At 44.3% G+C, this 20,936-nt stretch overlaps 1 protein-coding gene across 1 annotated transcript in view; it reads left to right on the plus strand.

Moving 5' to 3' along the window:
* Positions 1-20,936, plus strand: part of LOC104334099 (ephrin type-B receptor 5) — a 74,665-nt gene that overhangs the window by 41,526 nt on the left and 12,203 nt on the right. The window contains exons 5-8 of the mRNA XM_075442735.1: positions 8,277-8,432; positions 10,564-10,902; positions 19,035-19,159; positions 20,296-20,458. Of these exons, the coding sequence (XP_075298850.1) occupies positions 8,277-8,432; positions 10,564-10,902; positions 19,035-19,159; positions 20,296-20,458 (783 nt within the window). The remainder of the gene's footprint in view (positions 1-8,276; positions 8,433-10,563; positions 10,903-19,034; positions 19,160-20,295; positions 20,459-20,936) is intronic.

Raw genomic sequence — 20,936 nt, forward strand, 5'->3', positions numbered from 1 at the left:
AACTATTGTTGCCATCTCTGGGCTAAAGTGCTGAGTGCAGGGAGCTAGCATATCTTAGGCAATTTTGGAAAGGGATAAAGGTGCTCGTGCATGTAAGCAGCTCCCTGACTGGCTGCAGAGGCAGGGGTCAGGGTTTAGGTGGAAGCAGAAGATGCGTGATAGCTGAAGTCCCTGCCCGTGAAGGGTGCTACATGAAGAACAGTTAGTGTCTACTCCAGTCAGTCCAGCCTTATCAGCCAAAATTGCAAATGTGAAATACAAGTAACTACAAATTCTAGGTCCTAGTCTTTTTCTTTCTTTTTTTTTTTCCGACTGTTTTTTCATTAAGGAGGCTGGGGAGATGTGAGTCATGTTTAATCACTGCAAATCAGCTTTGCTTGCAGTATACTGTATGATTTCATTTTGCTCTTTTTCTTCTGGAAGGAGAAATACCCAGGGGCAGAATGAGAGTTTCAAAGCATGATCCTTTCTCTGTATCTACCATCCCTCCTGGAAATACCAGCGTGAGATTATAGATTTATGTAGTCATTAAGTTTTTTAGTAGAACAATATAAGAACAGTCGTTGCAGAGAGATCTTTCCTCCTAAGTTGCTCTGGATTCCACTCTATAGTTCTTCAGTTGCCAGTTCTGTCATGTAACTTGAACTAGGCAGGTGAGTCTCTTCCTTATTGCTTTTCTTTACACTTTTTTTCTGTCTCCTTTAAACACTTTTCTCGGGCTCCTCCCTTAGAAGGAACCTGCCAATCCTATTCTCATTTCACTTCTGAACATCAGAAATGAGATGTAGCCTAGTGCCAAGAACTTTCCATTCATTGTTCCCTGCCCACCCACAATCACATCTTTGGTGACAGATCTGGCAGTGGGGCAGCCAAGACCACAGGGATCTATCCAGACATTTTAATTTGCTCACGTTTAAGGGAAATCACAGAACAGCTGAAACTGGAAGAGATCTCTGGAGAACATCTTCTCAAACCCCCCTTGCTCAAGCAAGGTAGTCAGTATTCACTGCTCTTCTCTCATCTACCAAGCCAGTAATTTCATCGTAGAAGGTTGGTAAAGCCTGAGTTGCCCTTTGAGAATCCATATTGGCTGCTCACAATTACCTTCTTGTCCTTCAAGTGCCTGGAAATGGTTTCCAGGGTATTTTGTTCCATCATCATCCCAGGGATCAAGGGGAGGCTGAGCTGACTGCATATTCCTGGGTCCTTCTTCTTGCCCTTCTTGAAGATAGGAATGACATTTGCTTTCCTCTAGTCCTCAGGCACCTCTCACAGTTGCCACGATCATTCAAAGGTTATCAAGAGTGACCTCAAAATGACATCGGTCCGCTCCCTCATGGGTGCATCCTGTCAGGGCCCATGGAATTATGTAGGTCCACTTTGCCCAACTATTCTCTCAGCTGATCTTCTACCAAGAAGATCTTCCTTGCTCCAGACTTCGCCTTGGTCTCTGGGACCTAAAAGCTGGTCTTGCTGGTAAAGACTGATGTGAAGAAGACACTCAGTACCTCAACCTTTTCCATGTCCTATGTCAGCAGGTACGCTACATCACCTAGCAGTGGGCCCACATTTTCTCTAGCCTTCCCGTAGCCACTTATGTACTTCGAGAAGACTGTGTTGCTTTTGACATCTCTTGCCAGATTTGATTCCGGGCAGGCTTTGGCTTTCCCAACCGTGTCTCTGCATGCTCAGACAGTGCCTCTGTGTTCACCCCAGGTTACCTGTGTGTGCTTCCACCTTCTGTATGCTTCCTTTTTTGTTGGAGTTTACCGCGGAGCCTCTTGTTCAAACATGCAGGCCTGGTGGCATTTTTGCCTGAGATGCTGCTTGTTGGTGTGGACCTCTTTTGCAGCTGGAGGAGGTGATCCTTGCATATTAACAAGCTTTATTGGGACCTCTCTTCCCTCCAGCGCCTTATCCCATGGGACTCCTCCAAGCAGATCCCCAAAGGGGTCAAATCTGCTCTCCTGAAGTCCAGTGTTGTGAGCTTGCTTTTTGCCCTGCTCGTTTCTCTCAGGCTCTTAAACTCCACCATCTCATGGTCAGCGCAGCCAAGGCTGCCTTCAGCCTGTGCATCACCAATGAGTCCTTCCTTGTTTGTGAGCATGAGGTCCAGCATGGCACCTCCCCTCATTGTGTCCTCTGTTGCTTGGGTCAGGAAATAGTCACTGATGCTTTGCAGGAACTTCCTGGATCGCTTACGCCCTGTTGTGTTTCTCCTCCAGGAGATACAAGGGTGGTTGAAATGCCCCTTGAGGATAAGTGCTTCCAAATGTGAGGCTCCTTAGAGCTGTTCTCTGTCAGCACCATTCAGTTTTTCGTGTGCAAGAATTAAGGCCATCTGAGACACGCTGGTGTAGCCAAGACATCTACTCCGAGCTAGCAGATACGACATAGGAACAGTTGGAAGACCCAGCACTTTCTAGAATGCCACCTGAATGACAGAGAGAATGGATACCTGGGGCCTCTCAAATGTGTGGGCAACTGAATTGCTCCTTGGGTCTTTGCTTTGGAGTGAGCTGAATTGCTCATTAGGTTCCACTGGTTGTATTGACCGAGGATGGGATTCAGCTGCCTGTCATTAGGTATCTGCACGGAATATGGACTAGATGTCACATGCCAGAGATGTTCATGGTCTACTGAGAATGCCACTTGGCTGTGCTCTGCACAAGTAGGGATCGCCAGGTACTGTTACACTGCTCTGCTCTCCTGATATTTTTCTGCAGGGAGCCTTCTTTTCAGTGGTGCCCAGTGACAGGACAAGGGGCAATGGGCACAAACTGAAGCAGAGGAAGCTCCAGCTGAAGATGAGGAAGAACTTCTTCCCTCTGAGGGTGACGGAGCCCTGGCCCAGGCTGCCCAGGGAGGCTGTGGAGTCTCCTTCTCTGGAGATATTCCAGCCCCGCCTGGACAAGATCCTGTGCAACCTGCTGTAGGTGACCCTGCTTCGGCAGGGGGTTGGACTGGGTGACCCACAGAGGTCCCTTCCAACCCCTACGATTCTGTGATTCTGTGATTCTGTGATTCTGTGATTCTTAGCTCCGTTCTCGCCAATGTGGTAACTTCACATTTTGGGGTTTAACTTTTAACTAAAGGCTTGAGGTTTTAACCCACTGTTTTGCCCCCCTTTCATCTGTTGCTTTGGGTCAGTGAGGAGAAACAGGATAGCCAAAATGGTAGAAATCCCACCTCTTCTCCCAGAAGGCAGGGAGAATGTGAGGACTGAGAAATATTACTGAAATTTGTTTTGTTGGTGAAATGGCTGCAGTGGGGGGGTTTTTGTCCAATTTACTCCACTGTGGTGGAGTGCTTATACATGAGCTGCTTCGGACTCCGCTTATGTTAAATATAGGACAAGGGAGTATTGGACCAGGAGTCACTGGAAGGGGAAATATATTTACATTGTCTGCTACTTTGCTGTCAGTGGCAGCTGTACCACAAAATCACTTCAGAAACGGGCCAGGTTCCTTCTTAAATGTGGTTAGGCTTTTTTTCTTCTTCGCTTGTGTGCTGCTTGTATTGGAAATTTTTCTCAGAAGCATTCTGCTTTACTTGGTGTAAGCATTCTTCTTCTTTAAACCTGTGATTTACTTTCAAGTGATCTGTTTTCATGCTGACATTGCTCTTCAGCATAAATAAACAGTTCTTCACTCACTGACTTTTACAGTTCTGGGATGGCATTCAAGAATAGATGCTGCCTCAGTGAGTAAGCCAGAGAACAGATAGCAAGAAACCACTCAGGTGTGACAGCGTGAAAAGAGGAGCGCACTGGGCCATGCCAGAGGAGACAGCATTAACCCACCTTTGCATGTGGGGCAGGTGTATGATGGCAGGCACGGGGCGTGGGTGAAGAAATTAGATTCTGCGAGACAAATGTGAAAGAATAGCTGTATTTGATCTCTGGTGGTGTTACGAGTACCTTTTCCAGAGTGTTACAGAATCACAGAATCACAGAATAGTAGGGGTTGGAAGGGACCTCTGTGGGTCATCTAGTCCAACCCCCCTGCCCAAGCAGGGTCACCTACAGCAGGCTGCACAGGACCTTGTCCAGGCGGGTCTTGAAGATCTCCAGAGAAGGAGACTCCACAGCCTCCCTGGGCAGCCTGGGCCAGGGCTCCGTCACCCTCAGAGGGAAGAAGTTCTTCCTCATGTTCAGACGGAACTTCCTGTGCCTCAGTTTGTGCCCATTGCCCCTTGTCCTGTCACTGGGCACCACTGAAAAGAGCTTGGCCCCATCCTTCTGACACCCATCCTTCAGATATTTGTAGGCATTTATAAGGTCCCCTCGCAGCCTTCTCTTCTTCAGGCTGAACAAGCCCAGCTCCCTCAGCCTCTCCTCGTAGGGGAGATGCTCCAGTCCCCTCACCATCCTTGTAGCCCTCCGCTGGACTCTCTCCAGTAGCTCTTCATCTTTCTTGAACTGGGGAGCCCAGAACTGGACACAAATCCATGGGCCCCGATGGAATGCACCCACGTGCATATCTCTGTGGATATCTCTGTAGTATTGTACTGTATCTGTGGTATGAGTAGATAACGTTTGTATCCATTAGCAGACACCCTGTCTCTGTGCAAAGATTTGTATTCTTGCTGCGTTGGCTGGGTGGGTGGTTGGTTGGGTGGTTGGTTGGTTGGTTGGTTGGTATCTGTGAGCAGCTGCTGAACGCTGCTGGTCACTGGAGTGACTGCCCACAGCATCAATGAAAGCTTGCATGGCCTTTTGAGCAATAGACTTTCTCTGCCTAATACAGACTGGCTTTCTTAGCTGAGGTGCTAGTGCTGCTGGCGTGTTCATTCCATTATGTCAAATGTACAGTGTTGCATTTTTGTTGAATAGCTTTGTCTAATTCATCAACAGCGCACCATCCCTGCAGAGCTCGTCCCTGCATCCCCAGGCTCAACGGCAAGTTGCCATTACACTTCAAAGCACCATGTAAAAATAAATGCTTGTTTATTTTTAACCCAACCATGTTTATTTTAAAGTAAATTTTAGTTACTGAATACCAGACAAAATCTTCTTCATTCACAGCTTTGTCTTGCTTTCTATGTGATTTGCAATTGGGCTAGAGATTAATCTACATGAGCTCTCTTAGTATTATCCTTGTAGTGTAAATATGTTTTTGCACTGCAGGGGTAAATCTGTATCCTCTACAGATTTCCTTTCAGCATCACATAGACTGAAGGCATTATCATTATGTGTTCATTTTCACTGTTGTGACTAGCAGCAAAGGTCATTGTCTCACTTGATGTCAGACTCTAGTACTGAATGAAGAAGAAGAACCGTTCTCCAGGGTCTACCTTGAATGTGCCATTAGTTCTAAGTCTGGAGAAAAGCTTGAGAAGGGGTTTGATGCAAGAAGAAATGAATGAGATGAAATGACTTGTAAGAAAATAAAGATGTTCCTATTCAGTTGAGCATTCTCAAATTTGAAATAAATAAAGGAAGATCCCTGAAAGTGGTAATTTTGGTTGAATGACTGTGTAGTGAGTTGGATGAGAACTTCCCATTCATAATACTCATCGTTTCAGTACAGGTGCGTTTGCCAAGAAATGTGAAAATTATATTCTGCATCTGTGGCTGTTAGCAGAGCCTTAAACCGAATGAAAGCAATATCTTACTTACTTTTTTTGCCGACAGGAACAGAGAGACAGATCTTTCCATATTTTTTTAAATGCCCACACAGATCTTTCCACATTTCGTAAAAAGGGTAGAAAGGAGGGTCAGGTTGGACGGGGCTCTGAGCAACCTGCTCTAGTTGAAGATGTGCCTGCTCATTGCAGGGGGGTTGGACTAGATGACTTTTAAAGGTCCCTTCCAACCCAGATTATTCTATGAATCAGTGATTCTTGGATATGAAAATAATTTGACTTTCTGCTAGATAAAGACCTGAAGGCAAAGGCAGTTGCTCTTTTCTTACCATCATCCATCATATGCAAAATTATAATCTCTTCTTACTTTTTCCTTTCCATATGGCAATGCATCACACACTAGGTGTTGTCACTTTCTTAGTGCTGGGAAGAAGAAGTGTTGTCCTATCTAGCTATAATTCAGAGTTACTAAAGTCCCCTTTTATGGTCTTACCTGGTCCAGGACTTACCACTCTTATCACAGTACATGTGGAGGTTACTTTACAGCCAAGAAGACGTCTGACATAAAAGATGAAGTAAAACAACAGGCATAAAGTTGATGGGACTCCACAGATGTTACTGGCTGTTATGCCTGGACTACAGCTGTAACCTTTTCAGCTTTGTTAAGGTTTGCAGCCCCACAGTATACATCAGAAATTCTAAAATGGGCTTTGAAAACCCAGAACAAAGGGAACTGAACACACACAAGAAGAAGGTTAGATAAGCAAGCTACTCCGTTTTTCTGAAGTTGTTTATTTGTTAAAAAAGATGCATCAATGGCTACTCAACATCTATGTGGGTTAGAAACATTTCCAAACAATTGTTATTGGAGGTGGAATCCTCTAAGTACAGTAATTAATAACCAGATGGGCTAATTCCTCAGCTTCTGGTGTGGTGTTCCATTTTGGAACGTTCATTAGATACCGTAATTTCGTATTAACACCTCTATGCAGTATTTGTCTCTTACATATTTTTCTTTTTTTTTATATATAACTTGTTACTATCCACAGTCCTTTGGATTGTTCTGCTTATGGTCATCACTAGTACAGTTCTTCTCATTCTGTGTCTCTTGTGTCTTTTGACATCAAACACTCATCTGAGGTCTACCTGAAAGTTGCCTGTTCCCTGTCAATGCTCTTTATCATGAATTTGACTAACCAGATATCAGTCCACAAATGAAATTTCACCGGAGCTTGTCAGTCCGTAAAATCTGAAAGAGCTGTATCTATGTATATAGAAAATCAGCTTTAGAAAACTTATAGAAAACTTAGGTAAAAATTGTAAAAACTCTATCCTAGCGCTTCAGTGTAAGGACCAACCACCTCTGTTAGGTAATTCAGCATGGCATCTTTGCCAAACCTAGCAAGTGCCATAGTTATCATTTTAGAAGTTATATAGAGAAGATATTAGTTTTTCATTTTATTTCCCTGTAGGATGGATTGCCATCCTTGTTTCAGCTTTTTTGCATAGGCATGTTCCTATGCATTTGCAGATTAAATTTGACTAGATTAATTCATTATTGGGAAGTTTCCAGACCTACAGGAAAACATAGGACTGCCACTCTGAGTGCCTGCTCCTAACCTGGATGCAAAATCAGCCATGATAGCTTGTATTATTTTAAGCAATGAAACTGTTGAAGGCAGCATAAAAAATCCATTTTTGTGGCTGTGCTGGGTGGGGAGGAGGAGGTGTGGATACTCACTGAAAATTACGGCTATTTCCAGATCACGTGACTGTGATCTTTGGCTCCTCCGACACGAAAGCTCTTTGCATGAGTAACGAGAAGACAGTTACTTCGCATGGACAAAGCTGTGTCTGGACTCGTTCTTTTTCAACTGCCAGTGATCAGTTTAAGCACCTAATGTACAGCATAAAACAAACTGTTTTGAAATGGCAACTTTTACAGTTCCTACTCCATAAAGCAACAAAGCCAGTAGTAGCTACTGTACGTAATAACTTCTCCCTACAGCAGCAGTACGAGCTAAATGTCAAGAAGAGTGTGGGCAGCAGGACGAGGGAGGTTCTCCTTCCCCTCTACACTGCCCTGGTGAGGCCTCATCTAGAGTACTGTGTCCAGTTCTGGGCTCCCCAGTTCAAGAAAGATGAGGAGCTACTGGAGAGAGTCCAGTGGAGGGCTACGAGGATGGTGAGGGGACTGGAGCATCTCCCCTACGAGGAGAGGTTGAGGGAACTGGGCTTGTTCAGCCTGGAGAAGAGAAGGCTGCGAGGGGACCTTATAAATGCTTACAAATATCTGCAGGGTGGGTGTCAGGAGGATGGGGCCAAGCTCTTTTCAGTGGTGCCCAGTGACAGGACAAGGGGCAATGGGCACAAACTGAGGCACAGGAAGTTCCATCTGAACATGAGGAAGAACTTCTTCCCTCTGAGGGTGACGGAGCCATGGCCCAGGCTGCCCAGGGAGGTTGTGGAGTCTCCTTCTCTGGAGATATTCCAGACCCGCCTGGACAAGGTCCTGTGCAGCCTGCTGTAGGTGACCCTGCTTGGGCAGGGGGGTTGGACTGGGTGACCCACAGAGGTCCCTTCCAACCCCTACTGTTCTGTGATTCTGTGATTCTGTGAAGATCACGTTGCTTCTAGAATCTGTATTAACGAGTCTCCTGCTTTTGCCTCTCTCATTTTCCTCCTCGTAGCCTGTCCTGTTGGTTTCTTCAAAGTGTCTGTGGGAGATGACCCCTGCCGTCTGTGCCCTGCCCACAGCCACGCTCCGCTGCCAGGTTCCAGTGAATGCGCGTGTCAGAACCGCTACTATCGATCTGCTTCGGACAGTGCTGACGCTCCCTGCACTGGTAGGTGTTGGGATGGAGGGTCTGAAGGCAGGCAGGGCAGTTAATGAGAGAGAACGTGCCTGAACGATTCAGAGGAGTTGCAGTTCACTGCTTATCGTCTGTCCACCTGCTCTTTACAATGGTGAGACGGTGGTGGAACTGCGTTTTGTGAATGCTGAGATGTTGCAATACCAGGTGCTCAGAAATCAAAGTATGTCAAATTTTAGGTGACTTATGAAACTTTAAACAAGTCCATTGCAAGTATGCATGATGAGAGAATAATGTACTAATTTCTTATGAAATGCTAAACTCATTTCATACGCAGGGTAAACATTGTTCATTGAAGGAGTTAGCCAATATTTTCTTCCCTTTATCATTGAAAATGTGAAGACCATATTTACTGCATAGATTTCAAGTTCTGCAAATTTTATTTGTGGGAATTAATTTTTTCATTGGCTTCTCTGTGTTTCTCATCAGTTTGTGACTTTTCACAGTAATTGATTATGAATGCTAATAAGTCAATAAAGGATACTTAGATGCAGAAAATGAAATAGGGTTAGTGATCAGCACCCAAAAATATAGTTTAAATATAAATATAAATATAAAATATAAATATATATATATATAAATATAAATAGTTTAAATAATATTTCAAACATCACCCTTGAACTTAGTGGAAGTAACAGGGAAAAGAAATAACTTCCTAAAATGTCTTGGAAATACTTTATGGCCCTGAATTTAAACACTCAGAAATTAGGAAATGTGACTGTGGGTTTTTTTGTGTAATCTCTTGCTTTGTGTACTCCACAGAATCCATTTTCAACAGCATCAAGCAATCTTTACTTCACAGGGATTATTTTTCCTGAGGAATTGTCTGTCCTTTGCATTGATTGTGATATCCCTCACTGCATTGATAGTCCTCAGGGAGGACTACTACGTGTATGGTCATGCAATCAATTACTGTACCACAATGCAAATGCAGAGTGGTCCAGTTAAGATCACAAAAGAAAACTTAATTCTGACATTTCCTGGCGTACAAATGCTTCGTCTTGTCAATAATACATTTTTTTAAACAGTCTTCCGCGTGCAATTTTCCAGCATAAATTATTTTTTTAACAACACTGGAAATGCGAGTCCGCAGGGAAATGCAGCTATTGGAATACTCTGATGCTCCAGTGCTGAACTAGGTTGCAGCCAGAAAGATCCCCCCCAAAGACCTCATCCACCTGCACTAACAGAAGGTGTCATCCTTTATATTGATCAGCGTTAGACAGAGAAAAGGTTTTGCCCGTGGTTTTCATCGATATTTATTGACTACAGAGTAATGGTGAGAATGAGGATTCTTGGGTTTCGTTCCAGCCTTTGGAGGGAAATGTGCTGTAAATTATGTTTCACTTGCCCCTGTCTGTTACTGAGCTCAGCTGCCCTGTCCCTGCCTTTCCCATCTTACTTTGTGTCTGTGCCCAGGTTTAGTAGTGCAGTGGTACTGCTTATTTTTACCCATCTGAGCTTTTCACTTACTAGCTCTAGTGTCTTGTCCCATTCTCATTGCCATGCTATCTTCTTACCCTCTGCCTTTTCCTCCTTTTCTTCACTATCTCTGTACCAGCAGAGCAAGTGCTGGATGCACAGAATGGGCAGTTTTTCAGCTGTCCGTTTAATCCTGATGCCATTCAGGAATCTGGCTGGCAGCAGGAATAATCACAGGGAAACTGGTGTTCATTTCCTGCAAGAGATGGAATGGGCTAACTGAAGTCTTGAGAGAGTTCAGAGGTATTAGGTACCAAAGGAGAGAATTAGACGTCTCAGTACACTAAGCTTGTGCAAATTTTAAAATTTCAAAGGCTTGGAGTTTCCCTAAATGCTGGCTGTTCTTCTAGGGAAAAGCAAAAGATCCATCCTTCAAACAAAAACTCTTCTTTTTAATTTTGTTTCTTTAAAATGTGATGGTACAGTTACTCCTTCATGTATGTAAGTGTGTGCGTGATGTAGCAAAGAATATGTTTTCCTTAGCCTTGTTCAGAGAAACAACCAGAGAAGAGTAAGAATGAGAAGAAAAAGTTCTCTTCTTTTCCCCTTGCTTGGTCTTCTCCCCTCCCCCACCTCTCTCCCATTCTTTCATGAGATTTTGATCTTTCATTCTGTCTTCTAGGCATCCCCTCTGCTCCCCGTGACCTCAGCTATGAAATGGTGGGCTCCAACGTGCTCCTGACCTGGCGCCTGCCCAAGGACCTGGGCGGCCGCAAGGATGTCTTCTTCAACGTCGTCTGCAAAGTGTGCCCAGCAGGTTCCTCGGGGCCGTGCGTGCGCTGTGGGGACACCGTGCAGTTTGAGCCACGCCAGGTGGGCCTGACCGAAAGTCGTGTGCAAGTCTCCAACCTCCTGGCCCGCGTGCAGTACACCTTTGAGGTCCAGGCTGTCAACTTGGTGACGGAGTTGAGTTCAGAAGCACCCCACTATGCCACCATCAATGTTAGCACCAGCCAGTCAGGTGAGGAGACCCCTGCATCGGAGTCCCAAAATTTCTGCTTCTGCCTCTCATTTGATTTGCTTTTGTCTTTTGAATCCTGGAGCTTTGTCTTCTTACTTGTGTGTTGTGCCTTTTTGTATCTTACCCTGCTAGTTACGTGATTTCTTTTCCACCCTTCTCATTCCTGCTTTCTCTGAGTGGGCTTTCCTTTCTTCCTCCTTGGTGGAAAAACTGAATTTAGCAGCTGATGTGGTTGTATATGGAGTAGAGTTGTTGGGGCAGAAGCTGCTCTGGAGAAGACAGCAATGGGAGAGGTAGTTCTGTGGGTCAGACAAAGCATGTCGCTTCACCGTGCGAGACAGGAGACACGATCGGGGTCTGACAGGGATTTTGTGAGCATCAGCTTTCCACAGCAGCTCTTAGAGATCAGTTCTTCATTTCCTTTTCACCTTGTCTCTCTCCTACTCTTCTTCATTTCATCTTCTTATATTTCAGTCAGTCTTTGTAGCATTTCTCCCCTCTTCACTTGTTTTTTTGGTGTGTCTATATTTTGAGGTACTGTTTTTCCATTCTTTCATGTTCCTATACACCACTTTCCATTCTTCTCATTTCAGTTCGTACTCTAGTGCACTTTAGCAGGTTGTATTGAGTGTTTTGTCAAATCTGTCCACCTTTGCCTGCCTGCATATCGAAGTAAGGAAGTGGAAAATAGAGAGACAGATAGGCACTGTCTGAAGGTGAAGGTACAGTTAAAGATACAGACAGGCACTGTATGACAAGAAAGAACACATGCAATGATATTTTCTCGTCACCTAAATATACATGACCCTGGGGTGGCATGTGATGATACTGCACAGTCCTGTGGGTCATAGAAGGATATGAAAACTACAGTTTTTACAATTCCTGGAGAGGTGTTAAATTGAATTTTGACAAAGAATCCAGAAGCAGAATTACCGTTCCTATTTTACTGAAATTGAGCTGAGTTCTTCCACGTGCCATGTATCGTATTCTGCCTTGTTCTTGTCTTTTCAACCTTGCTGTTCTGATAAGTGGTCTTGGAATATTATTATCCTGCAAATAAGAAACAATTTTTTTTTTTTTTTGCCTTTTACATGGTAGAAATACTAAAATGTGTTGTACGGTTGTATAAAAGGTGTTGTGATCCTCGAAACTAGGAACTAAAGCACTAAACTAAGCTAAGATACTAATGGCTTGTGTGGGCAGTCAGAGGAAGGGGAGAGATGAAAGAGTTGAACAGTAGGTCAGACCGATGGATGGCATAAGGAAGGCTTATAGATGGAGGAAGATGGAGAATGGCATCAAGCAAATTCTGATTTTCTGTAAATGTCGTATACAAGGACTGGAGCTGGAGAGAGCCGCATGCATTCAGGCGTGCAGTTCTGCTAAATGTCAGCAATAAGAGACTGGGCATATGCTGTTCTTTATAAGCATGTGTAAGCTGGTATGGAGAGGAGTTGTACACAGCTTTTTTAAGAGGATGTAATGAGGAGTAAAGTGATGAGGAGGAGAAAGAGGGGGAACAATTTGAATTAAGTGACAGAAAATGCCTGTAAATATTTAGAGATGTGTAAATGTTAAACAAATCCCTAATGAGATTCCACACTGTAGTCGTAGAAACCCCTGCAAAACCACACTTTAGTAAAGCTCAAGAGAAATGCTGCAAAACCAGATGTGGCATCATGATCTCTGTTAAATCACATCTTTGCAGTTCTGCTCTTATGCTGTGGAAAGGAAAGGAATATATATACACCCCAAGTAATTTCCTACGGTTAGCAGATGCCAGGGGTTTGACAAGGTCCGTTTCCTCCCTTTGAGACGTTACCTGACAGGCACTGAGCAGCAGAACATGTACAGGGTCCTTGGTCCCCTGAAGAAGCTGGCTGCAAGTGGATGATCAGTTTTTGTTTACAGCAAAAATATGGCTGGGTAATCGTCTGGCAATGGCAGGCGATTCCTTTGGCTTCTGCTGAAAGACAGGTGGGTGTTCTACTAACATCCTAAAGAGCTCTGTTTCTTCATGCTTCTCATCTCAGCCTTCTTCATCTATATCGGAGGGAATTTCAGTGAGTAGCTGCTTCCTTCCCCTGCCTGGAATCACCAAATCTACCCTTTTGCTTCTGTTTGACTTTTCTGACCACTCCTGTTGCTCCAGGCGTCTCTTGGTGTCTCTGGGTGCATTGGGTGTCTCTCGCTGAGGTGCCTCTCGTGCACTGAAGCAGTTTCAGGGGAGGCCAGCGTGAACAAACAGCAGTGTGTGCTGAACGGCTTCTTTTGATGTTTGGGTTTTTTTTTTTTCCTTGCTCTTCCTCAAGATCGCTGGGAGTGAGCTTGAGATGAGCTGCCCTCAATTCATAGTGACAGCTCATACGAACAAGGCCCTGCGTCCCCCATCACGTGGCTTGTCTCGTCCGTGCCCCCTCCCTTCCATCCCCTCAGCAGCTTTTCACTTCGGCATGGCTTGTCGTTGTGTTATTATAATAACTATTATTGTTACTTTTATGCAAGCAGAGATGGGCATTTCAGGTTGTTGTGTTCTGAAAGAGACAAGGAGGGGACAGGAAGAGATGAAGGGTATAAAAAAAGCAAACTGGGGGAAGATAAGCTTTCAGAATAAATGGCCATAGCAAAAATTTTCGCTCCATTGAATTAAAGGCGATCAAAGAAAGGCCCTCAAGCCTCTGAATATTCAGTCTCTGAATATTCAGTCTCTGAATATTCAGTCTCTGAATATTCTGCTTACTCATGTATCAGTCAGAGTTCTCTCGATTCTTCCAGTTGCTGATCCAAAAAATCCTCTTTCCCACCCTCTGCCCCTTTGTTAGAGCTATCTTAGGCAACATTCTGTACTGGAACAGTTCTACTTTTCTTTTTCTTTTTCCTCCGCAATCTGTTCACTCTTCATCTTTGTCTCCAAAACACTGTTCATCGAAGAGTTTGCTTACCCCTAGCAGTCTGCTAGCCCTGCTTCAAAGTGTGGTAGGATCCTTTGGTTGCATAATTGTGTTTTTCTGTGGCAGCCTGAGTATGGTGTTGCTGCTCCTCAGTGACAATGTGTTTGAAGACAGAATATGGGCTGGCACTGAAAAATTTCCTTTAATGTAGTAAGACAGAACCTTTCAGAGCAAAAAGCATCTGAAACCTGTTTGGATACTAATAATAAAACCTGTTTGGACAGTAATAGTATGATATGCAAATATGATATGCAAATCACCAGAAGGAAAAACTGTCCAGAGATGAGAGAAGGGAATTGCTCTCAGCGCAGGTTTGAAGTGCTGAGGGTGATACCTAAAGAAGCGTCAGGATATGTGGAAAGATGTTGGGAGGCAGTTCTAGATAGCATGAACTGGATGATGAAAGGTGATTATGTAGTTGTAATGGAGTTCTGCTTCTTCACAGAGGGGAACCTAACACAAAGAAAGCAAAGAACTTAAAATCTAACCAGATTACTAAAAAAAAATCAATCTGTTCAAAACTTTAACGATGATTTTAACATCTTCTGTTGGATTTATCAGGTAAACAAATAATCTCATGTCTCAGGACAGAAGTCAGGTTTTCATTTAAGGGATTGTGAAAAAACTTTTTCTGTACACAGCTGTAACTACCTGTCCATTTTTTTCCCTACACCTTCCACTGAAGCAGGCAGTAACGTCTGTCGCCAGAGACACGCTATGGAACTTACTCATTCAGGCAGTTGTTACACAGAAACGTAGAGAAAGAAGTGGGAGAGATAAAGACAGCAGACACTCAAATGTTGGAGCAAATCTGTACAGACTTCTAAAAACAAGTACTTTTTTTTTTTTTTAACTGAACCCAGACATTATGAGAGCTGATGGAGATATGTGAGGATAAAGGTTATGTGACCAGGTTGCCTCGTACCTGTGAAAAGATCTGTAGCAGCCTTCTGCATCAGTTGGATTCAGAGCAGTGGGACCTGGCAGTACCAGAACTCTGCAGAACTGCAGAAAGGGAAGGTAGACAGTCTGAAGGCTTGTGTGAGAGGCTGAATGGGGACAAGGACAGTTAGGGGTAGTGTCAGGAAATTTAAGAGGACCTGACAGGAGATTTTCAGGTGAAATGGTGTGAGAAGAGGAAAAGAATTAAATGCCAAGTATGATTATGAGATTGTGAAGTGAAATGAAGGAGTTGCTTGAACACGTTTGCTTTTCCAAAGAGAGACAAAAGTCCAGTAGACGCAGTTGGCAAGAGCAGGGACACAGGCAAGGCATTTTGGTCACCATAACAGGAAAGGAATAAAAAGAGAGCTGTCGAAAGCGACACACTACTGTATTTTGCCAGGCTAAAACGAGCAGGCAAAGCAAGTGGAATGGGAGCTCTGTGTTCGCTGTCCTCTGAATGAACTACATTATTTTTAAAGTAATACGCTGTTTGTTTATTTACGATCTAACTGCCAACTCTGAGCACACACCTAAGAATTTAACTGTACTGTTTCCTTCTTACATAAGAACAACAACAATACTCTTAAGGTTTAATTTTTTCTGTGGTGGCATTTGTCAGCTGTGCTGTCTTCAGCAGATTTGCCCAGTTATGACTGGGCCTCAATAAAAATGTCTGTGTTCACTCCACAAAAAGAAACTATTCCACGTTCTCTCTTTACTATGCCCTTTCTCTGCAGCATGAGCAGAGAATGAGTGTGATTGTTTTCAAATTTCAGGTTTTAGCAGCTGTTAAATGAAGATAGATACTTTTTGGGGATGTAGAGATAGGAGGTGCATAGTAAAACGTGGCATAAAGGTTTTTTTCCTGTTGATTACGCATGAGTGGAACCCATACACGATAAGTGGTAATAACAGAGATAAAGGAAGTGAGAATCGCTAACCAACTGGCTTTTCCAAAGTACTCTTAATCCACAGGAAGTAAAGTACAAGGTTATGACAGAAGACAACTCAAGATTCATAGAATACAGGAAGTAAAATACAAGGTTATGACAGAAGACAACCCAAGATACTTTTAAAGGATTTTCAGGTATTTAGAGAAAGGGTCAGAAGTAAACTGAAGTCTGCAGAAAAGACTTAGGACTGGCTGCCAAGAAGGCCAGTGGCATCCTGGGGTGCATTCAAGAGGAGTGTGGGCAGCAGGTCGAGGGAGGTTCTCCTCCTCCTCTGCTCTGCCCTAGTGAGGCCCCATCTGCAGTGCTGTGTCCAGTTCTGGGCTCCCCACTTCAAGGAAGATGAGGAGCTACTGGAGAGAGTCCAGCGCAGGGCTACGAGGATGAGGAGGGGACTGGAGCACCTCTCCTGTGAGGAGAGGCTGAGGGAGCTGAGCTTGTTCAGGCTGGAGAAGAGAAGGCTGCGAGGGGACCTTAGAAATGCCCATAAATATCTGCAGGGTGGGGGTCAGGAGGACGGGGCCAGACTCTTTCCAGTGGTGCCCAGTGACAGGACAAGGGGCAATGGGCACAAACTGAAGCAGAGGAAGCTCCAGCTGAAGATGAGGAAGAACTTCTTCCCTCTGAGGGTGACGGAGCCCTGGCCCAGGCTGCCCAGGGAGGCTGTGGAGTCTCCTTCTCTGGAGATATTCCAGCCCCGCCTGGCCGTGGTGCTGTGCAGCCTGCTCTGGGTGACCCTGCTTGGGCACGGGGGGTTGGGCTTGGTGACCCACAGAGGTCCCTTCCAACCCGACCATTCTGTGATTCTGTGAAAAGAAGAGGGAGGGCAGGAATGGAGGGGAGATTTAACTCCAATCACTCTGCAAAATCTTCATTTGAAACTAGAAGGAAGTGGGCTCTTCCCTGGCAGTGTAGCTGTGTATTTAGGTTTGCACCTCTCCCTGTGTGTTTTTAATGTCCCATCAGAAGGAAATTAAACTTTTTGCACCATTAAAATGTAGCGGAATCTGCCTTGATCAAATGTTGACTGACCAGTTACCCCATTCTCCTCACGCTGTCATTTGAATACATTGTTCTTCATTTTTTGTCTTAAATGCTACATATGGTTTTGGTTAATTGCTGCCGTCGCCCGTCTTTGCCACAACATTGTCATTAGTAGGTGAAGTAGTGGTGTATCTTGTTTGAAAGACAAGCAATTATAAGAAATAAAAGGAGTAAGGATGAGAGGAAGCATGATTGTTTATACTCTTACATTTTTGTATCATTTACATTTTTGACTGGAGCCCATTTGAATGGCGTCTTTCAGAACAATTGTATCTTGTTATTAAAAACCATCCTTTTTTCACAATTATGAGGGAAGAAAATGCTGTTTTGCAGTTTTTGATCATTTGCCAAATGTCTCTGCTTCATTCCTCACATCAAGAAAGTTTCTGTCTATTGTGTAAAACCAATGGAGTTAGGTGGCAGCTTTTCATTGGCGTGCTTTTTCTGGAAAATTTAAATGTTGCTGAAAATGTTACTTTCATTAGGAAAATGAGGGTTCCCTAGCTGCCTGCCTGGGGGTTTCTTGGCAACAGGACATTTTGCTTGCAGAGAGAATATAAAACTGGGGAAGAGCTTTGTGGACAGACAGCAGGCAGGCTGAAAGATCTTCCTGAAATTTTTCTCATGAATCCCTTCTAAGAAGAAACTCGTATTCTTTTGCGTGAACCTGGGGAGTGTGTATGTATGTGTAGATTCATGGACGTGTTTTGTAGAAGTGGATTTTCCTTCTCCAGCAAGCTTCACGTGCAAGTGGCTTTAACAACCCTTCATCTCCCTTCCTGATAGGAGGACAGTTTTTAGAAGCACTACTTCGGGAAAGGGCTGGCTCTTAAATGGGTGTCCTGTACTTTTCTTGTCTTCCGAACGTGGGAATGGTGCCTCTAGGAAGACAAAAAAGTGAAAAGCCAAACTACTCCGAATAGTAGCTTGCGTTGTTTGTCGTTGTAATCTAGTTCTAGTCCGGTGAACGATGTTTGCAATCATTAATCATATTATCTTCAAGATAATATTGTGTTTCCTTCCTACTGATTTAATGAGTTTCAGGTTATAAGTATGGCAATTTCGCAAGTCTTGAACTGAACTTCAGACTTCTGGAATAGCCAATCAAAGGATTTCTACAGTCGGTAGACACAAGTTCTTGCTTGCTTTCTGGTTTAGATTCATGCTTCCAAAGACCTGTTTTATGTTTGCTGTCCAGATCCTTGCTTTGTACATAAAGGGAAGTTGACATTTTCCCACGGTAATTAATATCTGACACAGAATATAAGCACTTAATATCATAATGGAATCAAGAGAGCTAGCAGCTCCATCTGGGTAGTACACCAGGCTGGTCTATTTACCAAAAGACAGAAACTTAGCAAGCTGTCTAAGAACAGACAGAAGAACTCTACGTGAAGCTTCCACACTTACACGCTCGGCAGTGACCTTTGGGTGGTGGTTCCAGGCAGTAGTGCTGGTTAGAAGCCCGTTCAGACTGGACTTCTGTGGTTTAAGGGCCCACAGAGGGACTGGGAGTCTCAAAGACAGTGGCAGTTTTGACATCTGGGCAACAGTCCTAACAGAGATCCAGGAGCTAGTCTGAACACCTCAAGGGTGTGTATCAGGCTATGAACTTGAGATGCTTTCATTCTCTGTGATCTGCAGCTGAACTGGGGCTGTTGAACTGAGGAATACTTGAAAGTCTGTTCCTTTACACATCAGTGTTCTCATCTGCCTCCATCTTCTAGTTTGCAATCAGGATCTGGTAATGAAAGGACTCCATTACTCTGGTAGCCCATACTTGATTTTTTTCTCCCCAGGCAAAGAATTATGAGCTGGGGGAGAAGCAGAAGAGAGGTAGTGTGCCATGATCTTGCTCTGCCCACTATCACATTGTTTGTCCAAGCGTGATCCTAGAACAAGGCAGTGGCACTGGACACCTTGTCGTCTTGCATGTAAAAATTGCAAATTTGAAGATCAGAATAATGTTCCAGCCACAACGTAGACCATTTCACTGTGCACTCTCAGTGGGATGTGCATTTCTTTATTTTCTTTCTGTCCAAGTTGTCAGTGACTGTATCTCTCAGTAGAGTGGAACTGTGCCTGGATTTCTTCTGGTTATTTTATAAAGTACTTCATAATGCAAATTAAGGGAAATTAAAGGAAGAACTGACCTAGTTATTAACTCATCATAATGAATATTCAAGTATAGCTCGCTGTTAAGCTTATCCCTTTGCAATCTCTTTCCTCGCTTTTGTTCCAGTCCCTTCCGCTGTCCCGATGATGCACCAGGTGAGTCGTACTACCAGCAGCATCACACTGTCATGGCCTCAACCAGACCAGCCCAATGGGATCATCCTGGATTACCAGCTACGCTACTTTGACAAGGTGAGCAGAAAGTGATGCAGCGCTGATTGTTTTGTAGCTCTTATGCAAGAGAGAACAGGGAAATCTTCTGTTGGGAAGATGCACCCCTGGAGTAGGATGGAGAAGGTGAAGAAAAAGGCTTCGGTTATCAGGGAAGAACAAGCAGTAGCAAAACCAGAAGTTCATAATATAAGCTTTATCTAAGATCAGTCCATCTGCATTTCCTGACTGGGATCCATCTAGGGACAATGCAAATAAGAAAAGAGAAGACAGTTGTAGCTAAGCTAAAAACCCGTGGCTAACAACTCAGTGAGTTTAGCACCAGCTGGCACAGGTAACAGTGGAAGGAGCTGAAGTTTCCAAAAGTGTATATTGGAATTGGACTCCATGCAACGTTCTGTCATGTGTTTGTGGAGCGAAGTCCTGTGTCCCCATTTATGCCTGGACAGACATCTCTAAGAAATTTTGGGAGGAGGAATGCACTCTTTCATTCACTGAGTGGCAGATATCAGTTACCTGTTTATGTGCTGGAGTTACAGGGTGGCAAGTAGAAGGCTGTTCTCCATTCACATCTTTCATGACTCCTAATCCAACTGATTTGAGGGGAAGAGGTATGTAGGGCTGTTCAGACAAGCTCCCATTCCATATTCTTGATCTTTGACATACATATTTTTGCAGGATTGTGAAGGGCTACTCTTTTACTAGCAGTAAAGGGGCCTGCTATTTGTAATAACATGTCTGGCAGCTTCCTAGATGCAGCATTGCATGTGTTCTTGCTCTGGATTCTCCTAGGAGAATACATGAGTTTGGAGCTTGTAGAAAGCAAAATTTCAGGACAGGACAGGGCTTTTCTTATGGATGTGCTTTGCAAGGAACCTCAGGACAAGGTAGTCTCATTTCTCAGTTTTGTTTAGGTCAGGACTGAGGGTCTTTGCAGAGCTTTGTGGGAAGCCCAGGCCTAAGGGAATGAAAAGCAGCAGTGAGGAACAACGAGTAGGGTGCGAAGAAGTCAGGTCTGGAAGAGCAGTTGTGGCTGGAAGGCTCTGTAACAGATTCAAAGAATACTGGGCCAACATGGAAATGAGCATTCCCTGATGAGGAGACCCAGTGGTGTGAGCAGAAGTCTCACATTCCTTTTTGGTCGCTGACATTCACAGGCAGAAGATGAGGAGAATTCATTCACCTTGACCAGCGAAACCAACATGGCCACCATATCAAACCTGAGCCCAGGCAAGATCTATGCATTCCAAGTACGAGCTAGAACAGCTGTGGGCTATGGGCCATACAGTGGAAAGATGTATTTCCAGACTTTAATTGGAGGTAAGTGCTACCATATTCTACTCAGATCTGCATGCGACCATCTTCCACTTGTGCGTGTCCTGGGGTGTAGTAGCTTACCCTCTGGAGGACAGCTACCAGACACTCCCAGTCAACTTATATTTCTGTGTATCATAATTTGCCTATGCAGACTGGGTCACTTATAGAAGCTCCAGGCTGTCAGAGCATATTGTTTACACTACTGCCATATCACCCAGTCCTGCTCCTTGTTGCCTCTGCGCCTCCGACCAGCCGGAGCAGAGCGTGTTAGTAGCAGGGTGCTACAGTACGTAGCACTACACACTGCTGTAGTTTGGTCTCCAGCTGTCCCAGGACAGCTTACAGCTGAACGCTCTGTGAAAGGCTTAAAGATGGGTGGTGGACAGGACACATACCCAGAAGCTTGCCTTCCAGCAGTATCACCATCCATCCACGCGAAGAGCTGTGTATTACCTTGTGATACTCTTTGGTCTGGATCAAA

The sequence above is a fragment of the Opisthocomus hoazin genome, chromosome 1 (assembly GCF_030867145.1).
Source record: "Opisthocomus hoazin isolate bOpiHoa1 chromosome 1, bOpiHoa1.hap1, whole genome shotgun sequence".
NCBI classification, from domain to species: domain Eukaryota; kingdom Metazoa; phylum Chordata; class Aves; order Opisthocomiformes; family Opisthocomidae; genus Opisthocomus; species Opisthocomus hoazin.